This window comes from Nylanderia fulva, unplaced genomic scaffold, assembly GCF_048542155.1.
Source record: "Nylanderia fulva isolate GAGA-0341 unplaced genomic scaffold, ASM4854215v1 Scaffold32, whole genome shotgun sequence".
Taxonomy (NCBI): domain Eukaryota; kingdom Metazoa; phylum Arthropoda; class Insecta; order Hymenoptera; family Formicidae; genus Nylanderia; species Nylanderia fulva.
In genome coordinates, this window is record NW_028190390.1 from 1,007,018 (window position 1) to 1,030,134 (window position 23,117).

The 23,117-nt window shown below is 31.4% G+C and overlaps 1 protein-coding gene across 4 annotated transcripts in view; it reads left to right on the forward strand.

Moving 5' to 3' along the window:
- LOC114945579 (kin of IRRE-like protein 1) overlaps positions 1 to 23,117 on the forward strand; it is a 652,455-nt gene that overhangs the window by 544,698 nt on the left and 84,640 nt on the right. For all 4 annotated transcript variants that reach the window (XM_085484861.1, XM_085484860.1, XM_085484862.1 and 1 more), the window contains 3 exons: positions 16,703 to 16,793; positions 17,546 to 17,658; positions 22,880 to 23,046. In XM_085484861.1, the coding sequence (XP_085340987.1) occupies positions 16,703 to 16,793; positions 17,546 to 17,658; positions 22,880 to 23,046 (371 nt within the window). The remainder of the gene's footprint in view (positions 1 to 16,702; positions 16,794 to 17,545; positions 17,659 to 22,879; positions 23,047 to 23,117) is intronic.

The following is a 23,117-nucleotide window of genomic DNA, read 5'->3' on the forward strand; positions in this document are numbered from 1 at the left end:
CGGTTTAATTTTAGCAGAAAGTACTTCTCGACATGTTTGCGCGAACACTAATATTCCAAAATTAAAAAATTATGTAATTCACGAAAAAATCGAAGAAAAATCCTTAAGGGGATGCTTCCGTAGTTCTGTTTTACCGACTTTAAGTTAGGTTAGGTTCACTTCAAAAAGTGAACACTTTTTGAAAGTGAACCTAACCTAACTTAAAGTCGGTAAAACAGAACTACGGCAGCACAAATTGAAAGATCTTTCAAAATGAATTTAAGGAAAGTAATGATTAGTGAATTTCTCGAAAATACTAATGTCAAATCACTCTTAGGCGAAAATTGACTTGTAAAAAGCAGTATTATATATCTTTTTTGTTTTAGATGTGTGCCATTTTAATACATATATACATATTCGCTTCCCTCGTAATGACGCACGTCATAATGCGCACGTTTGAGCCGCATTATCGAATTTCACGAAAGTTACGTTTCCGATGTAGCTCCGGCATCTCCGCCCGCGGCGACCCGTTATTTCCGCCGCTCGTTATCTTTCGCACGCGTTTATCCGAGAGAGTGGAGTCGCGCGAATCTGCGCCGGAAAATTCGCGCAAAACCCCGCGTCTCGAATACGCCCCGGACGGGTCTAATCTTCATAAAGCGGAATGCGACCGCAGTCGCAGCGACGCGAGATTCAAAAATAGGAGCCGAGTTTGTCTCCCTCCCTTTCTCTCTCTCTCTCTCTCTCTCTCTCTCTCTCGAGCGCGCGCGCAATTTCCCTCGTCTTCTGTAAAAAACGGCGCCGTGTGCCGCGTAATTAAGCGGCGCGCAATGTCGACGTTGATGTAATAAAAATGAGAATTTAATATCGCGTTCTCATCATTCTCGAGTTTGCCGCCGCGTTTACCATCTAAACGGATCGATCGATGAAACGCTATATATATACTGCAAATAAGAATAGTCTCTCTCTTTTGACAATCGGAAAGACGTGGTTCTTTTAACTTAATATGCCAATTAGTCGCTCAGGATTTTTTCTTTTCCGAAATAAACGATGATCGGAAAGAAAATCGAGAGCCCGATTATACACTCCTCTCCCTCAAGTACTCCCTCACACGCGATTTACAAGTAAGCCTAACCCTCTCTCAGGGATATATCCGCGTTATCTATAATTTATGACAATGCCGGCGAGAAAATTTTACGACTCGCTTCGCGCGCGGAGAGAATTTATTGCCAATTACTTGACTTCGTGCCCGGAAAGAATCGAGGGGTCTCTCTACGGAAGAGGATGTATAGAAGGACTCCTTCTCTCTCTCTCTTCGCGAGGAAAATTTCCGTCAGCCCCCCTTTTTCCCATTCCGATATCGCGGGTTGATCATCGTCGATAGTGGCCCCTTGAATTCATTGAAGAAGGGTGGCAACTCCATATTCCAGTCGCAACCTCGAGATCGCTCGTCGAAGATGAGGAAACGATTATCAGAAAGGGGGCCAGATGGGGTACGAGAGAAAGGAATGACGTCGAGGAGCAGTTGTATAAAAAAAAAAAAAAAAAAAAAAAAAAGAGTAGAGGTTGGAAGAAATAATTTTGCTATCTGGATGAGAGGGAATACCTCTCTCGTCGATGACAAAGAGAAGGGGGCATCCCTGGACTGTTAATCCCCCGGCTCGACAAGCGCGTGACGAAAATCGAGATATTGAATTCGATTTTCGGGGAGACGGAGGATTTCACATCGGTGTTTTTATAAAGCGCGACACACTACAATTAAATGCAAATTCCACGCTTGCCGAATATGCAATTTTCCACGTGTCTAACAAGAATATTAATATATATATATATATATATATATATATATATTAATATTCTTGCATATATATATATATATATCGGGGAACTCTCTCGATGGAAAAATTATTTTCAAATATTTAATATTAAAAAATATTATTCTGCGATTTACAATTCTCTTCTTTTTTTGTTATATTTATAATGGATTCTTTTTATCGCCGACAATTCTTTGCACAATAATTAGGACGCGGTTTACATCGCGCGATAATAATTGCACACGGTGTTGTGCTTAGATGATTTTAAAATTAGCTGGATAAAGATGAAATAAAAATATATAAATTTATCTTGGATAAGATGAAAAGGATTTTGTTTATCTAGATGAAAGATAAAATTATATATGGCGATTTATCTAGATAATTTCCAGATAATATTATTTTTAAGACCGCTTATGTAAACACAATTATTTAAAAAGAAATGTAAATTATAAAAGGGATATAAAAATATATTCATACTTTTATATTTATATTTTTATCATTTACTGCTTAAGCTTTATTACTTAGATTATTACTTAGTGCTTAGATGATTTTAAAATTAACTAGATAAAGATAAAATAAAAATATATAAATTTTTCTTAGATAAGATGAAAAGGATTTATGTTTATCTAGATGAAAGATAAAATTATATATGACGATTTATCTAGATAATTTCGAGATAATATTATTTTTAAGACCGCTTATGTAAACACAATTATTTAAAAAGAAATGTAAATTATAAAAGGGATATAAAAATATATTCATACTTTTATATTTATATTTTTATCATTTACTGCTTAAGCTTTATTACTTAGATTATTACTTAGTGCTTAGATGATTTTAGTGCTTAGATGATTTTAAAATTAACTAGATAAAGATAAAATGAAAATATATAAATTTTTCTTAGATAAGATGAAAAGGATTTATGTTTATCTAGATGAAAGATAAAATTATATATGACGATTCATCTAGATAATTTCCAGATAATATTATTTTTAAGACCGCTTATGTAAACACAATTAACTAGATAAAGATAAAATAAAAATATATAAATTTTTCTTAGATAAGGATTTATGTTTATCTAGATGAAAGATACAATTATATATGATTTATCTAGATAATTTCCAGATAATATTATTTTTAAGACCAAATTATGTAAACATAATTATATAAAAAAATGTAAATTATGAAAGGTATATAAAAATATATTAATATTTTTATTTATACATTTTTATCGTTTACTGCTTAAGCTTTATTACTTAATTAGTATCCGTGCTTTAAACCAAATTATCTGAACATTATTCTAGACTTATACTTTAATAAAGCTAACACTTTTTTATCTAAGATGCAGCTATAGATAAAACATAATTTTACTATCTATATAAAGATGACGCCAAAATTTCATCTATATAATTTTCTTTAGATAACAGCAAACACTGATTGCATACAATCCCTCGAGATGTTTTCTCTCTCTCTTTCTATCTTTCTTTTTATAAAACTGCAAATTGCGTATAATGATCGCGGTCGTCAATTTTCAGCCATCTCCCTCTCTCTTTCACGGCAATAGACACCATAGTGAGCTAGTTTATTCCGGCCTGTGTTTGCGCGGAACAAACGGATATTTCTCTCGTTTCCTCCGCATTTTTTCGAATATATATAACTGCGAAGCACTCTCTCCCTATTTCCCCGGAGCGTACGCATAAGCTTTTGCTGTGTGCGCTCGCGTTTATCGGGAGAGTATTCGGATAAAACGAATATACGAATTTATTCTTCGCCAAATCTCCCACTCTCCCTCAGTTTTCGATATCGGCTCCCCCAGATGTATAGTATATATCGAACGTCACCGGATGCTCCGTAGCCGGTGTAATGGAAATTGCGCTTGCGTAAATTGCATAATTAAATATTTAATCAAATAGATTCACCGGCCGTAGATAATTGCGATCTAATTTATATCGATGATTAAATATTTGCCCTTCTATTAAATTGCATAACGATGATTATTCGCATTTCGAATCGGGTTACATTCGGGATCATTCGGACTTGCTGGGCCGAGTAAAGAGGGAAAATAATGATACGTATCGTTTACGATGATGAAGTGCGGGAGAAAATAAAAGGGGAAGTATAGAGCTGCGTTTCACGTATTTACTTATAATACAGGGTCAATTCAAAATTACGTCAGCTTATTAATAGAGAAATTTTTTCAGGTTATTTGGACGATTTTTCCTTCTACAAAAATGTCGAGGCAGCAATAATTTTCGAGTTGTAAGCAGGGTGAAAATAAAGAAAATAAATTTTCGCGAACTAAGCCTTGTGGAAATAATTTATTAACAAAATTACCACATTCTTCAATTAATTTTAGGTAGAGTTTGCTTTAGTAGAATTTTAATTTAAGATTTATTGTTAGTTACAAACAGTGTTTGCTGTTATCTAAACAAAATTATATAGATGATCATCTAGATGAAACTTTGACGTCATCTTATCTTTATATAGATAATAAAAATATGTATTATCTGTTTGCTTTAGTAGAATTTTAATTTAAGGCTTATTGTTAGTTACAAACAGTGTTTGCTGTTATCTAAACAAAATTATATAGATGATCATCTAGATGAAACTTTGACGTCATCTTATCTTTATATAGATAATAAAAATATGTATTATCTGTTTGCTTTAGTAGAATTTTAATTTAAGGCTTATTGTTAGTTACAAACAGTGTTTGCTGTTATCTAAACAAAATTATACAGATGAACATCTAGATGAAACTTTGACGTCATCTTATCTTTATATAGATAATAAAAATATGTATTATCTGTATCTACATCTTTATTTATTGATACGTTTGTTAAATATATATTTATTGTCAATTATCAAATATTTTGTTTTAAAGAAAGGGGTTTGTATATTACAAACAATGTTTGCTGTTATCTAAATAAAATTATCTAGATGATCATCTAGATGAAACTTTGACGTCATCTTATCTTTACATAGATAATAAAAATATGTATTATCTATATCTGCATTTTAGATAAAAAATTTTCAGAAATTTTATTTTAAAATCATAGCACATAAAAATATTGTACTTAAATAGTAAAACTTGAACAGTAAGCGATAAAAATTTATAGTCTTAAAAATTATATTATCTAGAAAATATCTAGATGAATCGCCATATATAATTTTATCATTTACCTAACCATCTTCATCTTATCTAAGATGAATTTACATATTTTTATCTGATCTTTATCTAGCTAATTTTTAAATCATCTGAGCACAACACTAATTATAAAAATACATGATGGCGAAAATTAAGAACATGCAAAAAATGATGATCTCCCTCGAAATTTTTGCCGAGCAAAAATTGTCTCCGAATAATCCTAGTATTCTCTCTATTAACACAGAGTGTTTGATAATTTTGGGTCACGTTTTATATCCGAAAAGTCGAATTTTAGCGGAGCACGTAGAGATACCGATATGTGTGTACACAGTATTTGACTGTAAAAATTCATTCGCATTCACCGCGGTATTGAAAACCAAACCCCGGGAGAGGGGGGTGGGGTGAAGGGGGAGGGGGTGGAAAATAGGGGTGAGCGATAAGAGCGCGCGGGACCGACGAGAGAAAGCATCGAAGGAATTTTGTGCGCTTGCGTAGAAAATATTCGCCGGACACATCTAAAGAGAGAGAGAAAAGCGTCGAGTTTTTATTATCGCCGGAATCGATATCGGCCGGCGAAATGATTCGAATATGATAGCGCACGATGATGCGCGGCGTCTCGGGAAACCAGGGGATGGGGTCGGAAAACATAATCCAGTCCTGGGATAATCGAGCACGTAAAACTCGCGAGGGTCGTAAATCGCGAGTTTTTTCTATCGTGAAAATAAGATAAATAAAAATTCGCGATAATATATATATATATTTATGGAACAGTGTATGCTGTTATCTAAAAAAAATTATCTAGACGATTATCTATAGATGAAACTTTGGCGTCATCTTATCTTTATATAGATAATAAAAATATGCGTTATCTGTATCTACATCTTTATTTATTGATACGTTTGTTAAATATATATTTATTGTCAATTATCAAATATTTTGTTTTAAAGAAAGGGGTTTATATGTTACAAACAATGTTTGCTGTTATCTAAATAAAATTATCTAGATGATCATCTAGATGAAACTTTGGCGTCATCTTATCTTTATATAGATAATAAAAATATGCGTTATCTGTATCTACATCTTTATTTATTGATACGTTTGTTAAATATATATTTATTGTCAATTATCAAATATTTTGTTTTAAAGAAAGGGGTTTATATGTTACAAACAATGTTTGCTGTTATCTAAATAAAATTATCTAGATGATCATCTAGATGAAACTTTGGCGTCATCTTATCTTTACATAGATAATAAAAATATGTATTATCTATATCTGTATCTTACAATTAGATGAAAAAAAGTGTTATTTTTACTAAATTATCTAGAATAATTTAGTAAAGATAAAACTAAAAAAATTATTCTAGATAATTTAGTAAAGATAATACTTTTTTTTCATGCAGTTATAAATAATAAAAATATGTATTATCTACATCCGCATCTTGGATGAAAAAAAGTATTACCTTTACTAAATTATCTAGAATAATTTTCAAATAATTTTGTTGAACAAAAACTAAAAAAATAAATTAAAAAATTAATAAAAAAAAAATAAATAAATTTTAAAAAATGTGTGTCCTGGTAAAAATCCTGCGGACATTGATGGAAAAATGAAAAATGTAATGTTTTGACAGAAAGGTTAATTGTACAAATCCCGCGAGAGGAAAAATGCAAAACATGTGCATCTTGATATCCGCATCCTCCGGTATAATGCGCAATAGTCGATAAAAACGCGGATGTGTACGAAAACGACAAAAATATTGATATCGCAGGATACTGCAATAACCGATAGCTCTCTATCGGTTTTGCGAGCCGAAGACGCAAAAATCTTTGTAGCATATCGCGCGCGCTACCTTTATATTTCCGTAATATCGCTCTTTACCGATCTGTCAATACGAGCATTTCTCGATTCGCCAGCTCTCTCTTTCTCTCTCGCGTGAGATATTTCATTCCTGACGCTCTTCCGTAAACTTTTATATCACTCATAATAATAAGGAATACGTAATGACGTTTCAATCGTAGTATAATATTAGACCGTTCAATAAAATAAAATGGAAGAACGAGATTAATCATTTCCGTTATTTTCTTACGATTCTGATTTTTAAATTCCATCATCACATCAATTTTGAAAAATTTGCAGATAAATTTGTAACAACCTGGGAAAACATTTTTTATATATATAATAACAATATAAAATTATAAAGAAATATATAAAATAAGTATTGCTTCATATATATAAATATATATGTTTTATATATAATTTGATATGATTATACAATATATGAACTCTTATAATTAAATATATTATTTAAATCATGTTTCAATTCCCAAAAGGGATTTTTGATATAATTACGATTATTAGGATATTTACGAAATTAAATATATATATGAGATTTATTTACGAAAAAAATATTGAGAATCTAATATACAGCACAAATAATTTTTAATTACATTTATTTATACTACAACATATATTAAGAATTTTTTAAATTAAATACAAATTCGAAATGTTGTCTACATTTGAAAAATTGTTACATGTGTATAGAAATTTGCAAACATTCAAACATTTTTTAAAATTTTGATATTAGATTTATATATATATTCAGTGATTTGAAAAATACCTTATGTTTGAATAAAACTAAACTAATAAAAAGTTAATGTTTTATAGGTTCTTTTTCATATTTCATGAATATCTCATTAAACATAGTCGATGCAACAAATTCTTTTCGAAAGCTAAAAGACCTAACAACATACTTAGTTTTGATTGCAATAAAACTTCTTCAGCACGTTACATCGTACTTATAAAATACATTAAAATATAACTAACTCTCTCTTGCAAACTTCTCAAAACTGTGAAGCAATTTTAAATCATATTCAGCGTCAAATAAAAACTACGCGAACTGACTTGTTTTCTTTTTAAGATTTAATTTAATTACTTGGTATCGGACCAAGAAAAGTTTTGTTCTGCGAACTAATCAGTTTTAACGAAAAATTAATTAATTTTCAAATTTAAATATGAAAAGAGCCACACGCAGAAAATCAGATAGGTGGAACGAAATTATTTTTAAATTTCTGTATCCTTATTTTGCACAAAATAATTTATTTTTATATCAGAACCTGTTCGATTCATTATTTTTAATTAATTTCTTCGAAATTTTAATTAAATTCTTCGAAAATTTAATTAATTTTGAAGAAATTAATTAAAAATAATGCATTAACCCGTTGAAATTTAAATTTGTTTTTTTTTTGTGTTTTAAAAAAATTGTTTTTTATTAAACTCTAAATAATTTATTTATATATTAGAATTTTTATTAAACTCTAAATAATTTATTTGTATATCAGAACCTGTTCTACTTATTATTTTTAATTAATTTCGAAGAAATTAATTAAAAATAATGCATTAACCCGTTGAAATTTAAATTTGTTTTTTTTTGTGTTTTAAAAAAATTGTTTTTTATTAAACTCTAAATAATTTATTTATATATCAGAACCTGTTCTACTTATTATTTTTAATTGATTTCGAAGAAATTAATTAAAAATAATGCATTAACCCGTTAAAATTTAAATTTGTTTTCTTTGTGTTTTAAAAAAATTGTTTTTTATTAAACTTTAAATAATTTATTTATATATCAAAATTTTTATTAAACTCTAAATAATTTATTTATATATTAAAATTTTTATTAAACTCTAAATAATTTATTTATATATCAGAACCTGTTCGATTCATTATTTTTAATTAATTTCTTCGAAAATTTAATTAATTTCAAAGAAATTAATTTCAAAGAAATTAATTAAAACTAATGCATTAATCCGTTGAAATTTAAATTTGTTTTTTTTTGTGTTTTAAAAAAATTGTTTTTTATTAAACTCTAAATAATTTATTTTTATATATCAGAATTTTGATTAAACTCTAAATAATTTATAATATTTATATATCAGAACCTGTTCAATTCATTATTTTTAATTAATTTCTTCGAAAATTTAATTAATTTCAAAGAAATTAATTAAAACTAATGCATTAACCCGTTGAAATTTAAATTTGTTTTTTCTTGTGTTTTAAAAAAATTGTTTTTTATTAAACTCTAAATAATTTATTTTTTATATATCAGAATTTTTATTAAACTCTAAATAATTTATTTATATATCAGAACTTGTTTAACTTATTATTTTTAATTAATTTCGAAGAAATTAATTAAAAATAATGCATTAACTCGTTGAAATTTAAATTTGGTTTTTTTTTTTTGGCGTTCTAAAAAAATTGCTTTTTATTCAATTCTGTCAAAAACAGAGAGAGAGAGAGAGAGAGGAAGATAAATCTTTTTCTTTTAAAACACACATATATATATATATATATATATATATATATATATATATATATATATACAAGTCCCGGAGTTCCCGGGAGATCGCCGCATGGGGGAAGAGTATCGCGATCGGTTTTAATCAAACACAAGAAGTCTCCTGAATCGTGACGAGAGGAGGAGAAGGAGGAGGATGGAATATTCCTACGGAGTCCCTCGAGTCGGAGTAGTCTAGGTATTTGCTTTGAGCGGAGTTCGAACCGACGGTAAACTTGTTAGATGTGAGACTCCAGGCGCTCTTGCGGCCCCGGAGTCTTAATCCCGGAAGATATCGTCCGGTATCCGCGGATTAAAATCCACACTTTAGTACCCACCCCCTTCCACCCCCTTCCACCCCCTTCCCACCGAAAGGAGTCGGGGGATGTGACGCGTCGTTCTGTAACCAGAGGGACTCCCCGAATATAGTCCGAGCACTTAAAGTCAACGCCAGGGACGCGAGATCTTACCACCTTCAACCCCCTCCCCTTCTACCCCCCCTCGCGACCCCCCTCTTATTCCGCTCAACCGACCTCTCGCTCGAGTCCCTAAGTACTCATGCAAACGAGCGGCTGAGCTTACGAATTAAGTAGAACCGCCGCATCGTTATAGCGGCGCCGTCTGCTCCCTGAAAAATGCTCGCCGTCGAATTAAGCGTACAGCACTCCGGCACAAAAGGGCCCCGAGTTCGTGTTCCACTCTTTCTTCTTTTTTTTTTTTTCTTCTTTCTTTTTCTCTTCTCCTTTTTCCCCGAGCGAGAGTTTTCTCAAAGCGACGAGAGATTGCCCGATTTGTATAATTAGCGACGACGAGGCTCACACGAAGAGATATTCAGTTCGCTTAGTGCGAGAGATGTTGAGGGACAGACGCTTGTAATGAAATTCTCGTTTACCGTCCGCGATATTTCTCAAGTTGTTGTACGTGCAGATTTTTAAGCAGCGATCGGAGAGGCGATTTTTGGGAATCAGGGAAAATGTCGCGGATTAAGCGGACGAGTTTCAGTGAAACACTCGCTCTTTGCACCTCCATCTGACCTTTCATTGATTAGACTTTTATGAAAAGCATCAGAGAATTTTTCTTAGTGAAATTTCGCTATTCTCTTTACATATTAATTGACATAATCACTTATTCTTATTAGTGATGATAACAAAAATTTTGTTTAAGAGAGTATCGAATTTACACTGACGTTTCGGGGATAGAATTTGTCACTTGATTAATTTTCGTTGTGAAAGAACAATCGATATATATCATTGCATGTATTTTGATATTATATTTATATCCCAACATGATTAAAATATTAAGATTAATTTAAAAGAAAAGGAGCGATTTTTGGGAATCAGGGAAAATGTCGCGGATTAAGCGGACGAGATTTGAGTGAAACACTCGCTTTTTGTACCTCCATCTGACGTTTCATTGATTAGACTTTTATGAAAAGCATCATAGAATTTTATTCAGTGAAATTTCGCTATTCTCTTTACATATTAATTGACATAATCACTTATTCTTATTAGTGATGATAACAAAAATTTTGTTTAAGAGAGTATCGAATTTACACTGACGTTTCGTGGATGATATTTGTCACTTGATTAATTTTCGTTGTGAAAGAACAATCGATATATATCATTGCATGTATTTTGATATTATATTTATATCCCAACATGATTAAAATATTATTAAGATTAATTAAAAAAAAGAGGAGCGATTTTTGGGAATCAGGGAAAATATCGCGGATTGAGCGGACGAGATTTGAGTGAAACACTCGCTTTTTGCACCTCCATCTGACGTTTCATTGATTAGACTTTTATGAAAAGCATCAGAGAATTTTTCTCAGTGAAATTTCGCTATTCTCTTTACATATTATTGACATAATTATTTATTCTTATTAGTGATAATAACAAAAATTTTGTTTAAGAGAATATCGAATTTATACTGACGTTTCGGGGATATAATTTGTCGGTTAATTTTCGTTGTGGAAAAACAATCAATATATGTCATTGTATGCTCTTTTATATTATATTTATATATCAACATGATTAAAATATTATTAAGATTAATTAAAAAAAAGAGGAGTGATTTTTGGGAATCAGGGAAAATGTCACGGATTGAGCAGACGAGATTTAAGTGAAACACTCGCTCTTTGCACCTCCATCTGACGTTTCATTGATTAGACGAATCTCAGTGAAATTTCGCTATTCTCTTTACTTATTAATTAACATTATCTCTTATTCTTATTAGTGATAATAACAAAAATTTTGTTTAAGAGAGTATTGAATTTATACTGACGTTTCGGAAATTGAATTTGTCGTTTGATTAATTTTTGTTATGGAAGAACAATTGATATACGTCATTGTATGCGCTTTTATATTATATTTATATATCAACATGATTAAAATATTATTAAAATTAATTAAAAAAAAGAGGAGAGATTTTTGGGAATCAGGGAAAATATCGCGGATTGAGCGGACGAGATTTCAGTGAAACACTCGCTCTTTGCATCTTCATCTGACGTTTCATCGATTAGACTTTTGTGAAAAGCATCAGATAATTTTTTTCAGTAAAATTTCGCTATTCTCTTTACATATATATATATATTAATTGACATAATTACTTATTCTTATAAGTGATAATAACAAAAATTTTGTTTAAAAGAGTATCGAATTTATACTGACGTTTCGTGGATAGAATTTGTCACTTGATTAATTTTTGTTGTGAAAGAACAATCGATATACGTCATTGCATGTACTTTGATATTATATTTATATATCAACATGATTAAAATATTATTAAGATTAATTAAAAAAAAGAGGAGCAATTTTTGGGAATCAGGAAAAATATCGCGGATTGAGCGGACGAGATTTGAGTGAAACACTCGCTCTTTGCACCTCCATCTGACGTTTCGTCAAGTAGACTCTTCTGAAAAGCATCACAGAATTTTTTTCAGTGAAATTTCGCTATTCTCTTTACTTATTAATTGACATTATCATTTATTCTTATTAATGATAATAACAAAAATTTTGTTTAAGAGAATATCGAATTTATACTGACGTTTCGGGGATATAATTTGTTGGTTAATTTTCGTTGTGGAAAAACAATCAATATATGTCATTTTATGCGCTTTTATATTATATTTATATATCGACATGATGAAAATATTATTAAAGTTAATTAAAAACAAACGAACAGAATATGCGCAAATATGAGACTCTCTCGCGTTGATAAATCCGATCCGGAGATAAATTCATAAAAATACCTTTTACCTCTCCAATTTATTTATCGTATCCGTGAAAAGAGTCGTAAACTCTCTCAGGCGAGACCTAATATAAACATAATAGAATTAATTTCGAGAGATAAAGCGGCAATACAACGTTGCGCGAGGAAAAGAAGCGCAGGAGCGCTGCGAGAACGATGAGAATCAGAAGCAACGAGACGGTTAAAACGCAATCAGGATTGGCGGGCATCGTGAATAACAATGATATGGAACTAATCTAAGCGCGAGAGACGCGGCGGTTTTCGCCGTCGTGTCGCGTCGTTGCGCTATGTGTTTTCCAGAGTTGGATCAGGTTGCAATTTTAAGTGCCGCGCCGATGTTGCATCGGACCTGATTAAATTGCGTTTCCGACGTCGCGCGCCACCGTGAATAACAATGAAACGATGGCATTCGGGATGGCACTTTTCTCCCCCACCCCCACCCCCACCCCCTCCCCATCGCAATCCCGCGAGGCTTCGAGGAATCGCTACCGTCCATTTTCCCGGCGATTTTCGTTTGATTACGCCGCGCGTATGTGGGCCGGGAAAAAAGTTTTTTTCCAAAAAAACGATTTCACATATTCCGCGCTACATCATATATACAGGGTGTTCCATTTTAATCGATCATCCCCCAAAAATTTTTTGTTCTTTTCATCGCGGAATAAAATGTTTCCTGCAAAAGTTGTTTGATTTGGAGAAGGACGGAAGATGACGCTACTGATTTTTTTCAAAGGAACGTTTCTCATAGTCATTTATGGTTTTTTTTTATATGGAAGCAGTATATTTTTTATATATATAAATTAATTGCAATTTTCGGCATAAGATATATAAGAGTAAGAATTTTACAAAATTATAAAACATTTCGGAAAATATTCATTTTTCTATGATTTTATCTTCATACTTTTATACACAAACTAATAAAAGAAAACATAATTGTTTTCAAAAATATATATTATATATATATATATATAAATTGCAATTAGCAGCTACATATTTTTTCTTGCAAAAAATTGTGTTTTACATTTTGTTGTAATAAAAAAGTAAAATGTTTTCGAGGATGAAGGATTAAAATTAAACTGTATATATATATATATATATATATATATATATATATATATATAACAATTAATAAGGAAATACAAATATTGATAACCGCGCGCGTAACGTGTTCCTATTTAATGTAAACTACATTTCGGGTTTATGTTATATTAAATTAAATTGAGATTGACCTTTTGCGAATGGGAATATTTATGCAATTTGCAATACAATAAAAAATAAACCTTCGTTTATTGTTCCTTTTTTTCCCCTCGTTTCTAACGGAATTTTTGTAATTCTAATGGAATTTTTTAAATATTTTTTGGAACATGTGTCGCGATGCTAGTGGTATTGGAAGAATTGATTGAAAACACATATGCTCGTAAACAAAACAGTTTTCATAAGCAAAGCAAAACTCATTTTTCACAATTTTGAAAATTCAAACTTTTCACGACCGTCAATTTTATCGATTTTTGCTTCCAGATAAATTTCCCGTGACTCGCGTTAAAACTACAAAAGATAGACGATATATATGTACCCCCGACAATCTTTTTTATTACTAGTACAGTTAGTAAAACAAGCGGAATTTATATTAGTGAAAAAAGAAAAACATTTATTTCCCGATGATTCGATAATTTCGACAATTTTCAGTATTTTTCTCTCTCACATTTTTCATTTTTTATATCAACAAAGTTGTGTTATATTAAAATAATATAATTTACCTGCAAATTTATCTGAAAATTTTTTTTTAATTAAAAATCGGTAAAATATCTAAAAAAATTGCCTGTCTTATAATATATACAAAAAAAGAGAAAATATTGCGTATTATATACCGGCGGAATAATTAATTTGAAAATATTTTTTCATGATGACGCACGAATCTACGGATTGCTTTCAGATGCTTTTTTAACGTACGGTCGGAAAATGTGGATCAGACCTCGCGTAACATTATCTATGAAAACTCGTTTCAGAGAGAGAGAGAGAGCTGAATACACATCCTCAATAAGTATGAAACGAAGCGAGATTGCGCAGAGACCGACACTATTTCCCGTAAGAGGAATTATTTCCGTCCGTATTCGCGCAGGCCACGGTTACCATCGTTACGGTTCTCTTTTGATCACGTCGGCAATCTGTATTCCACAACTTCGGCCAGGTAGCACAAATATTGGCGCGATAATCAAGAGCTAATCGCGGTAAAATACCGATACATTCGATAAATACCGGTGCATCGAATTAACTTATTTATTAACATTATTTTTATTATTATTTTTATTATTATTATTATTATATTTATTATTATTTTTAATATATAATTTTAAAAATTATATAAAATATATAAAATTATATAATTTTAATATATAATGAAAAATTATATAATTTTAAAATATAATTTTCAATATATTATTTCCAAGCCAAGAGGATTGGATACGCGAGTAAAAATAAAATTGATTATTGATATTTTAATATATTAATTATCAGAAAATGTGATATATACAGAGTGTTTTATGTGATTCAGTCGTTTGTCTTAAAAATAAAACGTTTCTCGTGTAAAGAAAATATATAGTTGGTTTTAAGAAAAAAAAGTAGCTGCTATACTTGTAATTTATGCTTTGTGCACAAAAGTATTGAGGTTATTGGAAAATAAATATTTTACAAGAGATATTTCATATAGTTCATGTAATATTATATGTGAAACTCTGAAGTATAAAATATCTCATAAACTATTCACTTTTTGGACATCCTATCTTTATAATTTCTAATATTAGCAGGAATAAATTTATTTATTATTAACAATATATAAGGCAATTCCGTTTGAGAAAATAAGCGTGTTGATTTTTAAAGAACTTTAAAAAACACCACACAATCTCAGATTACGATCCCTTTTGAAATCCTACAACTTTTATGTAGAACATTTATTCAAAAAATTTTATTTTTAAATAATTGACTGTATCACTTAAAATGAATCATCCTATATTATATTACATATATTTAATTATTGTAATATATATATATATATATATATATAAATATTATATGCAAAAATATAATAATACATATATATAAATGTATTATAATAATGTATTATTATGTAATAAAATGTATTTATAATAATATATAATATATTTACAATTAATATACATATACATATGTATATATCATAATAAATATATATATTTTATAATATGTATTATAGTATATATATTATTAAATATAAATATAAATTTATAGTATATATATTATTATAATATATATCTAAATATAAATTATAGTATATATTATTGTTTAAAAAGAGATTTAAAGAGAATCGATGTAAAGAAAGTATTCCGGCACATGTAATGGCCAGTTTTTTCTAGAGTATCGATTCTCAACAACTTCTCGAGTCGAAACTGCGGCAAAACTGCACCGTTATTAGTTTCTCCCTCTCTTTCCAGGAAATCAGGCATATTTTTTAGCTACCTCACAGCGATAACAAAGAACGGGGAACGAGTTTTGCGCACACTTTATTTCGATAAATCGAAAGAGAGTCCGGAGTATAAAAAAAAAAAGTCTCTCTCTTTTTCTGCGTAATCTCGTTTTTAATTTTTCAATCGCTTTGATCATCCCCGGTCGAGCCGATGTATATTCCGGCGTATTTATTACTCTTATTCCCTTTCCCGCTTCTCTCTCTCTCTGGCCAAGCTATAACTTCCGGTTATCGAACTGCGCGGCCTCGAAAGACCCCCCGAAGTCTCTCTCTCCCAGTATTTGTTTGGCATACCGCACGGAAAACTCGGGGCTATCGACTAATTTAAAAGTTCTCGAAGAGAGAACTCGTCTATCGCTTAGCAGAGCCTCGGCAAAGCTCGTTGCACAAGTATATATATATATATATGTATATACGAGAGGCTTCTCCCGCCATTTTTCCCCCACTTCGGTTTTTTCGACTCCAAATGATAGGTTAGGTTAGGTTAGGTTAGGTTAGGTTTGGTTTAGGTTAGGGATGCATGTAGAACGAGAACTTTTTACGGAAAGTAATCAATTGTGTGTGAGAGAGAAACGAACAGATTAAAACTATCGGCCTTCTCCCGCACACATATACATATACATGCATGCACAGAGATAAAAGGCGCTTAAAACTTTAAGTAAGTTCGTAAGTCTTGTGTTTGTTGCAGGAAAACCGCAACCTATGGTCAGATGGCTCATAAATGGCCGGGTGAAGGACGAACAGTACGAGAATAATGCTGGCGATGTGATCGAAAACAAGTAAGACAAAGTTTATTTAGCATAAAAATTTGCATTTTTTTTTTTTTGATAAATTATACACGCAGTAAAAAAATTTTGTTTTCTTATTAAGAACGGTTTTGCTTAAAAATTTTGTATTAAAGATTTAACACTTTAAATATAACTAAATATTTATCTTTTTATTATACTTTTTATATTATATTTTTATATTATATATTAGGTATATTTTTATATTGCATATTATATTTTTATATTTATTGTACTTATTAAATATTTAACACTGATTTAACATTCATGTATTAATTTAACATATTATTACTGTTGTGTTAATTGAATTTGAATGTTAAATTATTAAAACAACTGGGAAAACATGGAAAAATAAATCAATGTGCATCTTTATTTTCGTTTTTACACAATAAATATGTTTTGTTTTATTTGTGACAAGATTTATCTGTTAAAATTTACAGAATAAAACATTGATTTTCATTTTATAATATAAGTGGGGATGATGAAATCTAAAATTCACATATTTTTAATTAATTTTTACATTTACACAGCATTTTAATCAAAAATATATAAACAAAATAGAATAATAGCAATAATTTCTTTCAATGTATTTGATTTCTACGTCTCAAAATGCATAAAATACGTGGTTTCCAAAAATTTTGTGAATCGAAGATTCACCTTCTTTATGCGCGGCAAATCGTCTCTTTTTTTCTAGCCTGTGATTATAACATTCTTTTTATTCAATCTACTTTAATTTCTCTTAACAGATTAGCGCTACAACCTATTACTCGGGCCGATCTTGGTTCAAACTTCACCTGCGAAGCTCGAAATACGGATTTGGTGGAGCCGAAGGAGACCTCGATTTCGTTGGATCTCAATCGTAAGTAAATTCGCTCAAATTAAATTTTACTTTAATCGATTTTCGATCGGCGAAAAGAGATGAAAAGACGACGTTTACACGCGGATAAATATTCTTGCGGGAGTTTTTTCTGTCTCCGTTGCACAAAAGCCGAATGCTTGTATTAAAAGCGCAGTAGAGACTAATGAAAGCGCACAAAGGGGGAAATATAAATTCTTATCACGTGGCCAACAAATCAGAGAGGCCTCGCCCCTGGAGCCTATCTTGTCTCGCATTAACGATAAAATCTACGAGACACCAAAAGTGGGCTAACATTGGGCACTTTGCTCCCTCGCCGCTGGGTGAGTCGCCTTTAAAGGAAGATAAGACGAGATAAGACGAGAAATATATTAAATTCACCCTCTCTGCGAGAAGGGGAGGGAAGAAGCGTCCGACTCTCCTTTTCCCTCTTCTGGGCCAAAAAGCACAAAGAGGCGGACTATTCTCTAGGCTTCGCGAAATTAGAATTCTTAGTTAAGGGGATACTGCCGTTGTTCTGTTTTACCGACTTTAAGTTAGGTTAGGTTCATTTTTTTATTGAATATACAGATTGAAGAATATTTTGATATAGGCTTTTAATCTCATTTTTATTACTTCTGTATTATTCTTTCATGTCATCTCTATTAGGAGCGCCATATTTTGTGCACAAATAAACTACAGAACTTTTGTATTAAATAAGTATTGTTACGAGCTGATGCAAGAGGCCGATAAAAAACTGTAATTTTTTAATTTTATTGTTTTTTATACAAAATTACAATGCTCCCGTTTATTATTATCAGTACTTTAATTGTAGAGAAGGAATTTTCAATCTATATAGTCAATAAAAATAAAAGCTCTTAAACTCAAAATCGGTAAAACAGTCATGGTCAGCATCTCCTTAATTTTATTCAACGCGGGATAAAGAAAGAAAGAAGGATATAAAAGGTCCTAATTTTCGTACTGCACGCCGAAAAAATGTTTATCTCGTCAGATCGACTGATCCAAGACAGGGCTGGAGATTTTCGCGTTCACCCTCGATTTTATTTATTCGATTCGATCGCCGACCCTTAATTCGATTACGCGTTATCCATCACCGACTCGTAAGGATCCCCATCAGTCTCGTCCTGCTTTTTCTTTTTCCTCCTTTTTTTTTTTACGCGTGCATTATGGAGGTGGGAATTTCGCTTTCGCAGGAAAAAACATCCGTGATCGATAAAGCGTCCAATAATCAGGCCCTCCAAAAATCAGGGATTTTCGTCCAGGCCGCTAACGAAATTGAAGGCCGGTCATCGACGAGCGAAAAGAGAGAGTCCCATCGCGAATAAAAAAAAAAATGCAGATTGAAACGATCAGAGAGAAAAGCGTGATGAGGGAAATGGCAGCGTATATCGAGATCTAGCCTGACCTAACGATTGAACGCTCTTTGATTTTTCGTTACTTCGGCAAAGTACGCGTATTTATTTCCCCTCGTCGTCGTTTTATTGTATTAAGTCGCGAGATAAAAACCGAAAGCCGAGGTTTTTTTCGGTGCAAACGAGGACGTCCTTCTGTACTTTTATTAGCCCGTATCGACATCGGCGCTCATCAGCGTTACCTTATTAACTTTGAAGGTTGATGAAAGTTTCACAGACATTATCGGGACAAGCTTCATTGCTAACAATAGCGTACATGTTTTATATTTTATCTTACAGACTCCCAATTAATTTTTATAAATTTATTTTATTTATAAATTATATTATTTATAAATTAATTTTTTTATAATTTTACATCTATCTTTTTTTATACATTTTATTTTAATTTAAGTACGATTTAAATAAAAAAATATAATTAGAAGATTATTATTTTGATTTTTCTAAATTTTCTCCAAAAAGTTTCAGATATTTATTAAATTGAATAACACATGAAAAAAAAAGAAATCGAGAGCGAACTGTCTTGTTAGAACAAATTATTTAATTACGCAAATGGAGAAATATTAAATATTTGCCCTTGTCGGCGACTGACAGTAACGCAAAGACGATAACGTATAAAGATAAATAATAAATGGCGGACTACTATTATCGGAGCGAAGTGCATCGCAAACAACCGTATGGAAGCCTCTATTCACGGTTTTTCATATTTCACGGACGAACAAATCGTATCTAGTCGACACGGGCGAATTGGAGACCTGGATTTATTGGCCGTCAGAGCGATCGTCACTTCGCGAGTAAAATTTAGGACATTGTAGTTTTTATCGCGTACATACACGTACACACATATACGCGCAAAGTTTGATAAAGCGCGAAAGTATCAATAATAGATTGGAAAAACTGGAATAATAATTGTGAGAAGGAAGAAGGGAAGGAGACGAGAGATACCATATAAAACTTATACGACTACTAAATAGTCGCTTGCAAAACAAAAAAAAAAATTTAGCGAATAAATGCAGCGCACGTTCGCCCGGGCGTGTGACGTCGAATATATTTGTTTAACTTACGCAATTACTTCTGCGTTTTTGCGCGCGCGCGCAAAACGTGCATCGATACGACGAGAAACGAAACGCCGAAGCCGAAACATCGCATTCCCCCGAAGCGAAGGCGCTTGCAATCTATCATTTTATAACGTGAGATCCATTTTTTGTGAGCCGATTTGACATTTGGCCCCGCAATTTTTGCTCATTCTTTTTTGGTCCCCGTTTTCACTTTAATTTCTCGAGACAAATTTCGAGACGAGTCGAATCGCGAGTATACTTTTATATTTATATTTATGGTAGAAATTTTTACAAGATATATCGAGTCAACTTTATTAAATTTAGCTCAGCGGAATTTTTAGAAATATTTATACATATAACATTTTGAAGAGAAAAACAAGTAAATTTTTTATTATGAAAAATGATGATCCTTGGCAGAGATTGAGTTCAAGAAAATTAAAATCAGAAAACTTTATATATAGAGTTGTTAAATTAATTAAGACTATTGAATACTGTTAATTTTAGTTATGTGAAAAATTTAAATATCGAGTATTTTTGTTTTTATTAATAGGAATTTTTTACAAAATACGCAAAGTTAACTTTATTAACGTCTTAAATTCATTTGAGCCGGAATTCTGTTTGGAAATGATTAGAATTTTGAAAAGAAAAGTAGTTAATTTTTTATATTATAAAAAATGATTTCTAGCAAGAGACAGAGATTGCATTTAAGAAAAATAAAAACTATATATGTGTGCAAAAATGGTAAATTAATAAATTATTAAATATTGGCAATTTATGTTAATTAAAAAAGTATGAGTTAAATAAATGTTAAATAAAAAATTAATTATAATTTTAAAAATTGACTATATAATATTATTTCTCATTTATATACATATAATTATTTATAATTTAATTATATGTTATATAAAAAATTATATTATAATATAATTAAATATTCATTAATTTTATACAGAGGGCATTTTAAAGAAATGTTTGGTTGCGTATCCAAGAAATGATTAAATTTTGCAGAATACACTAATAAATTGTAGCCTGACTTAAAAGGATCCTAAACGTCCTTAAGAAAAATCTGTTGTTTCTTTTCTATTTTATCGATAAAATATGAAGTTAGATAAACTATAAATCTATTTATTGACTACACGGATTGTTTTTTATCCGAAATTAGAACACTTCGTTCTTTGTTAATATTAATATTTTAATTTGTACAGGAAGGAAAGATTTATTAATCTGTATAGTCTCATCTATCTTGATTACAGAATTATGAATTCTAAAAATTCATAATTATTCTAAGAATTAATAATTCTGTAATCAAGATATATGAGACTATACAGATTGATAAATCTCTCTCTTCTCTCTCTCTCTCTCTCTCTCTCTCTCTCTCTCTCTCCTTTCTGTACAAATTAAAGTATTAATATTAACAATAAAGGGCAAAGCGTTCTAATTTCAGGTAAAAAACAATCTGTATAGCCAATAAATAGATTTATAGTTTATCTAACCCACTTTTTGTCGACAAAACAGGAAAGAAACAACAGACTTCTCAAGAACCGTTCATAAAACATGTAAATGTCCATCTAGTCAAACGTTATAATACTTACCATTCATTATTGAGGCTTATTCAATAGAGTTTTAAAAGATTGCAAATTTAATTGAACACATCAATATTCTCTATGCACTAAAAAATATAAAAACTCACAATTCTTCGAGTGATATAAGTCATTGGATTTTTACTGTTCTACACGGATATTCTCATCATTAAAGGAACAAACCATTTGCAGGTTAACAAACGATAAAACATTTGTTAAACGTTTACATAACGTTAATGTGTCGGTGGGAAACGTTTAGGATCTCCTTAAGAGGCTCTTAAATGTCCTTGAGAAATCTGTTGTTTTTTTCCTGTTTTATCGACAAAATGTGATAAATCATACAAAATTTATTTATTAGCTATACGGCTTGTTTTTACCTGAAATTAGACCAGGCTGGATTTGGCATTGGATAAAGGAATATAAGTGAATGTTTAGACATCAATTTGGAAGCCTAATAAACGAGAATTACTTATCCTATATTTTCTTGTGTGCACGAAAATGTAGGATGAGCTATTCTCGTTTACTAGGCTTCCAAATTGATATCTAAACATTTACATATTTTTTTTTCTTCAATGCCAAATCCAGCCTGGTCTAATTTTAGGTAAAAAAGAATCCGTATAGCCAATAAATAGATTTGTATTACACGTGCAGACAAAGTGGCACTTTGTGTGCGTGTTTTCTGTGCAGAAAGCGGCCGATTTCCCACGCCGCCATCTAGCGGCGACGCGGTAAATGAATAAGCCGCATTCAAAGCCATTGCCTACGGCTGAGCCGCGTTCAAAGTCATTGCCCACGGCTTCAGCCGTGGACAATGACTTTTGAACACGGTTATTCCCACACCGTGCCGCTGCAAGATGGCGGCGTGCGATCGACCACCTCGCGCACAGAAAACGCACACAAAGTCACTTTGCCTACACTTGTAATACAAAATATCGTGTGTATCAAGTGCGGATTGACAATTGTTCACTCGCCTTCGGCTCGTGCGTCCATCCCCCGCACTCGTGACCAATTGTCAACTTTCCGCACTTGATACACAATATACTATTATAGTAACCTCACATTTTGTCGATAAAACAGAAAAAAAACAAACTTTTCGAGATCATTTAGGATCCCCTTAAGGCTCTACGCATAATAAAGCTAAACAATATTCTCAAGAATTATTCTCTTTTTCTTCTAGTAAAACCTCTAGCTGTGGTCATAAGAAGGCCGGGCAGGAAGGGAATCGGCAACGAGTCCCTCCTGGCGGGGAAGCGATACGATATGGAGTGCGAGACTACTGGTTCAAGGCCACCCGCGGTGATAACTTGGTACAAGGGCCGGAGAAGACAACTAAAGCACACGACGGTAAGAAAGAGAAAAATAAGAAAAAGTAACGCTCGCGCACAAGAGATCTCTCCTCGAGTATAAGCTGTAAG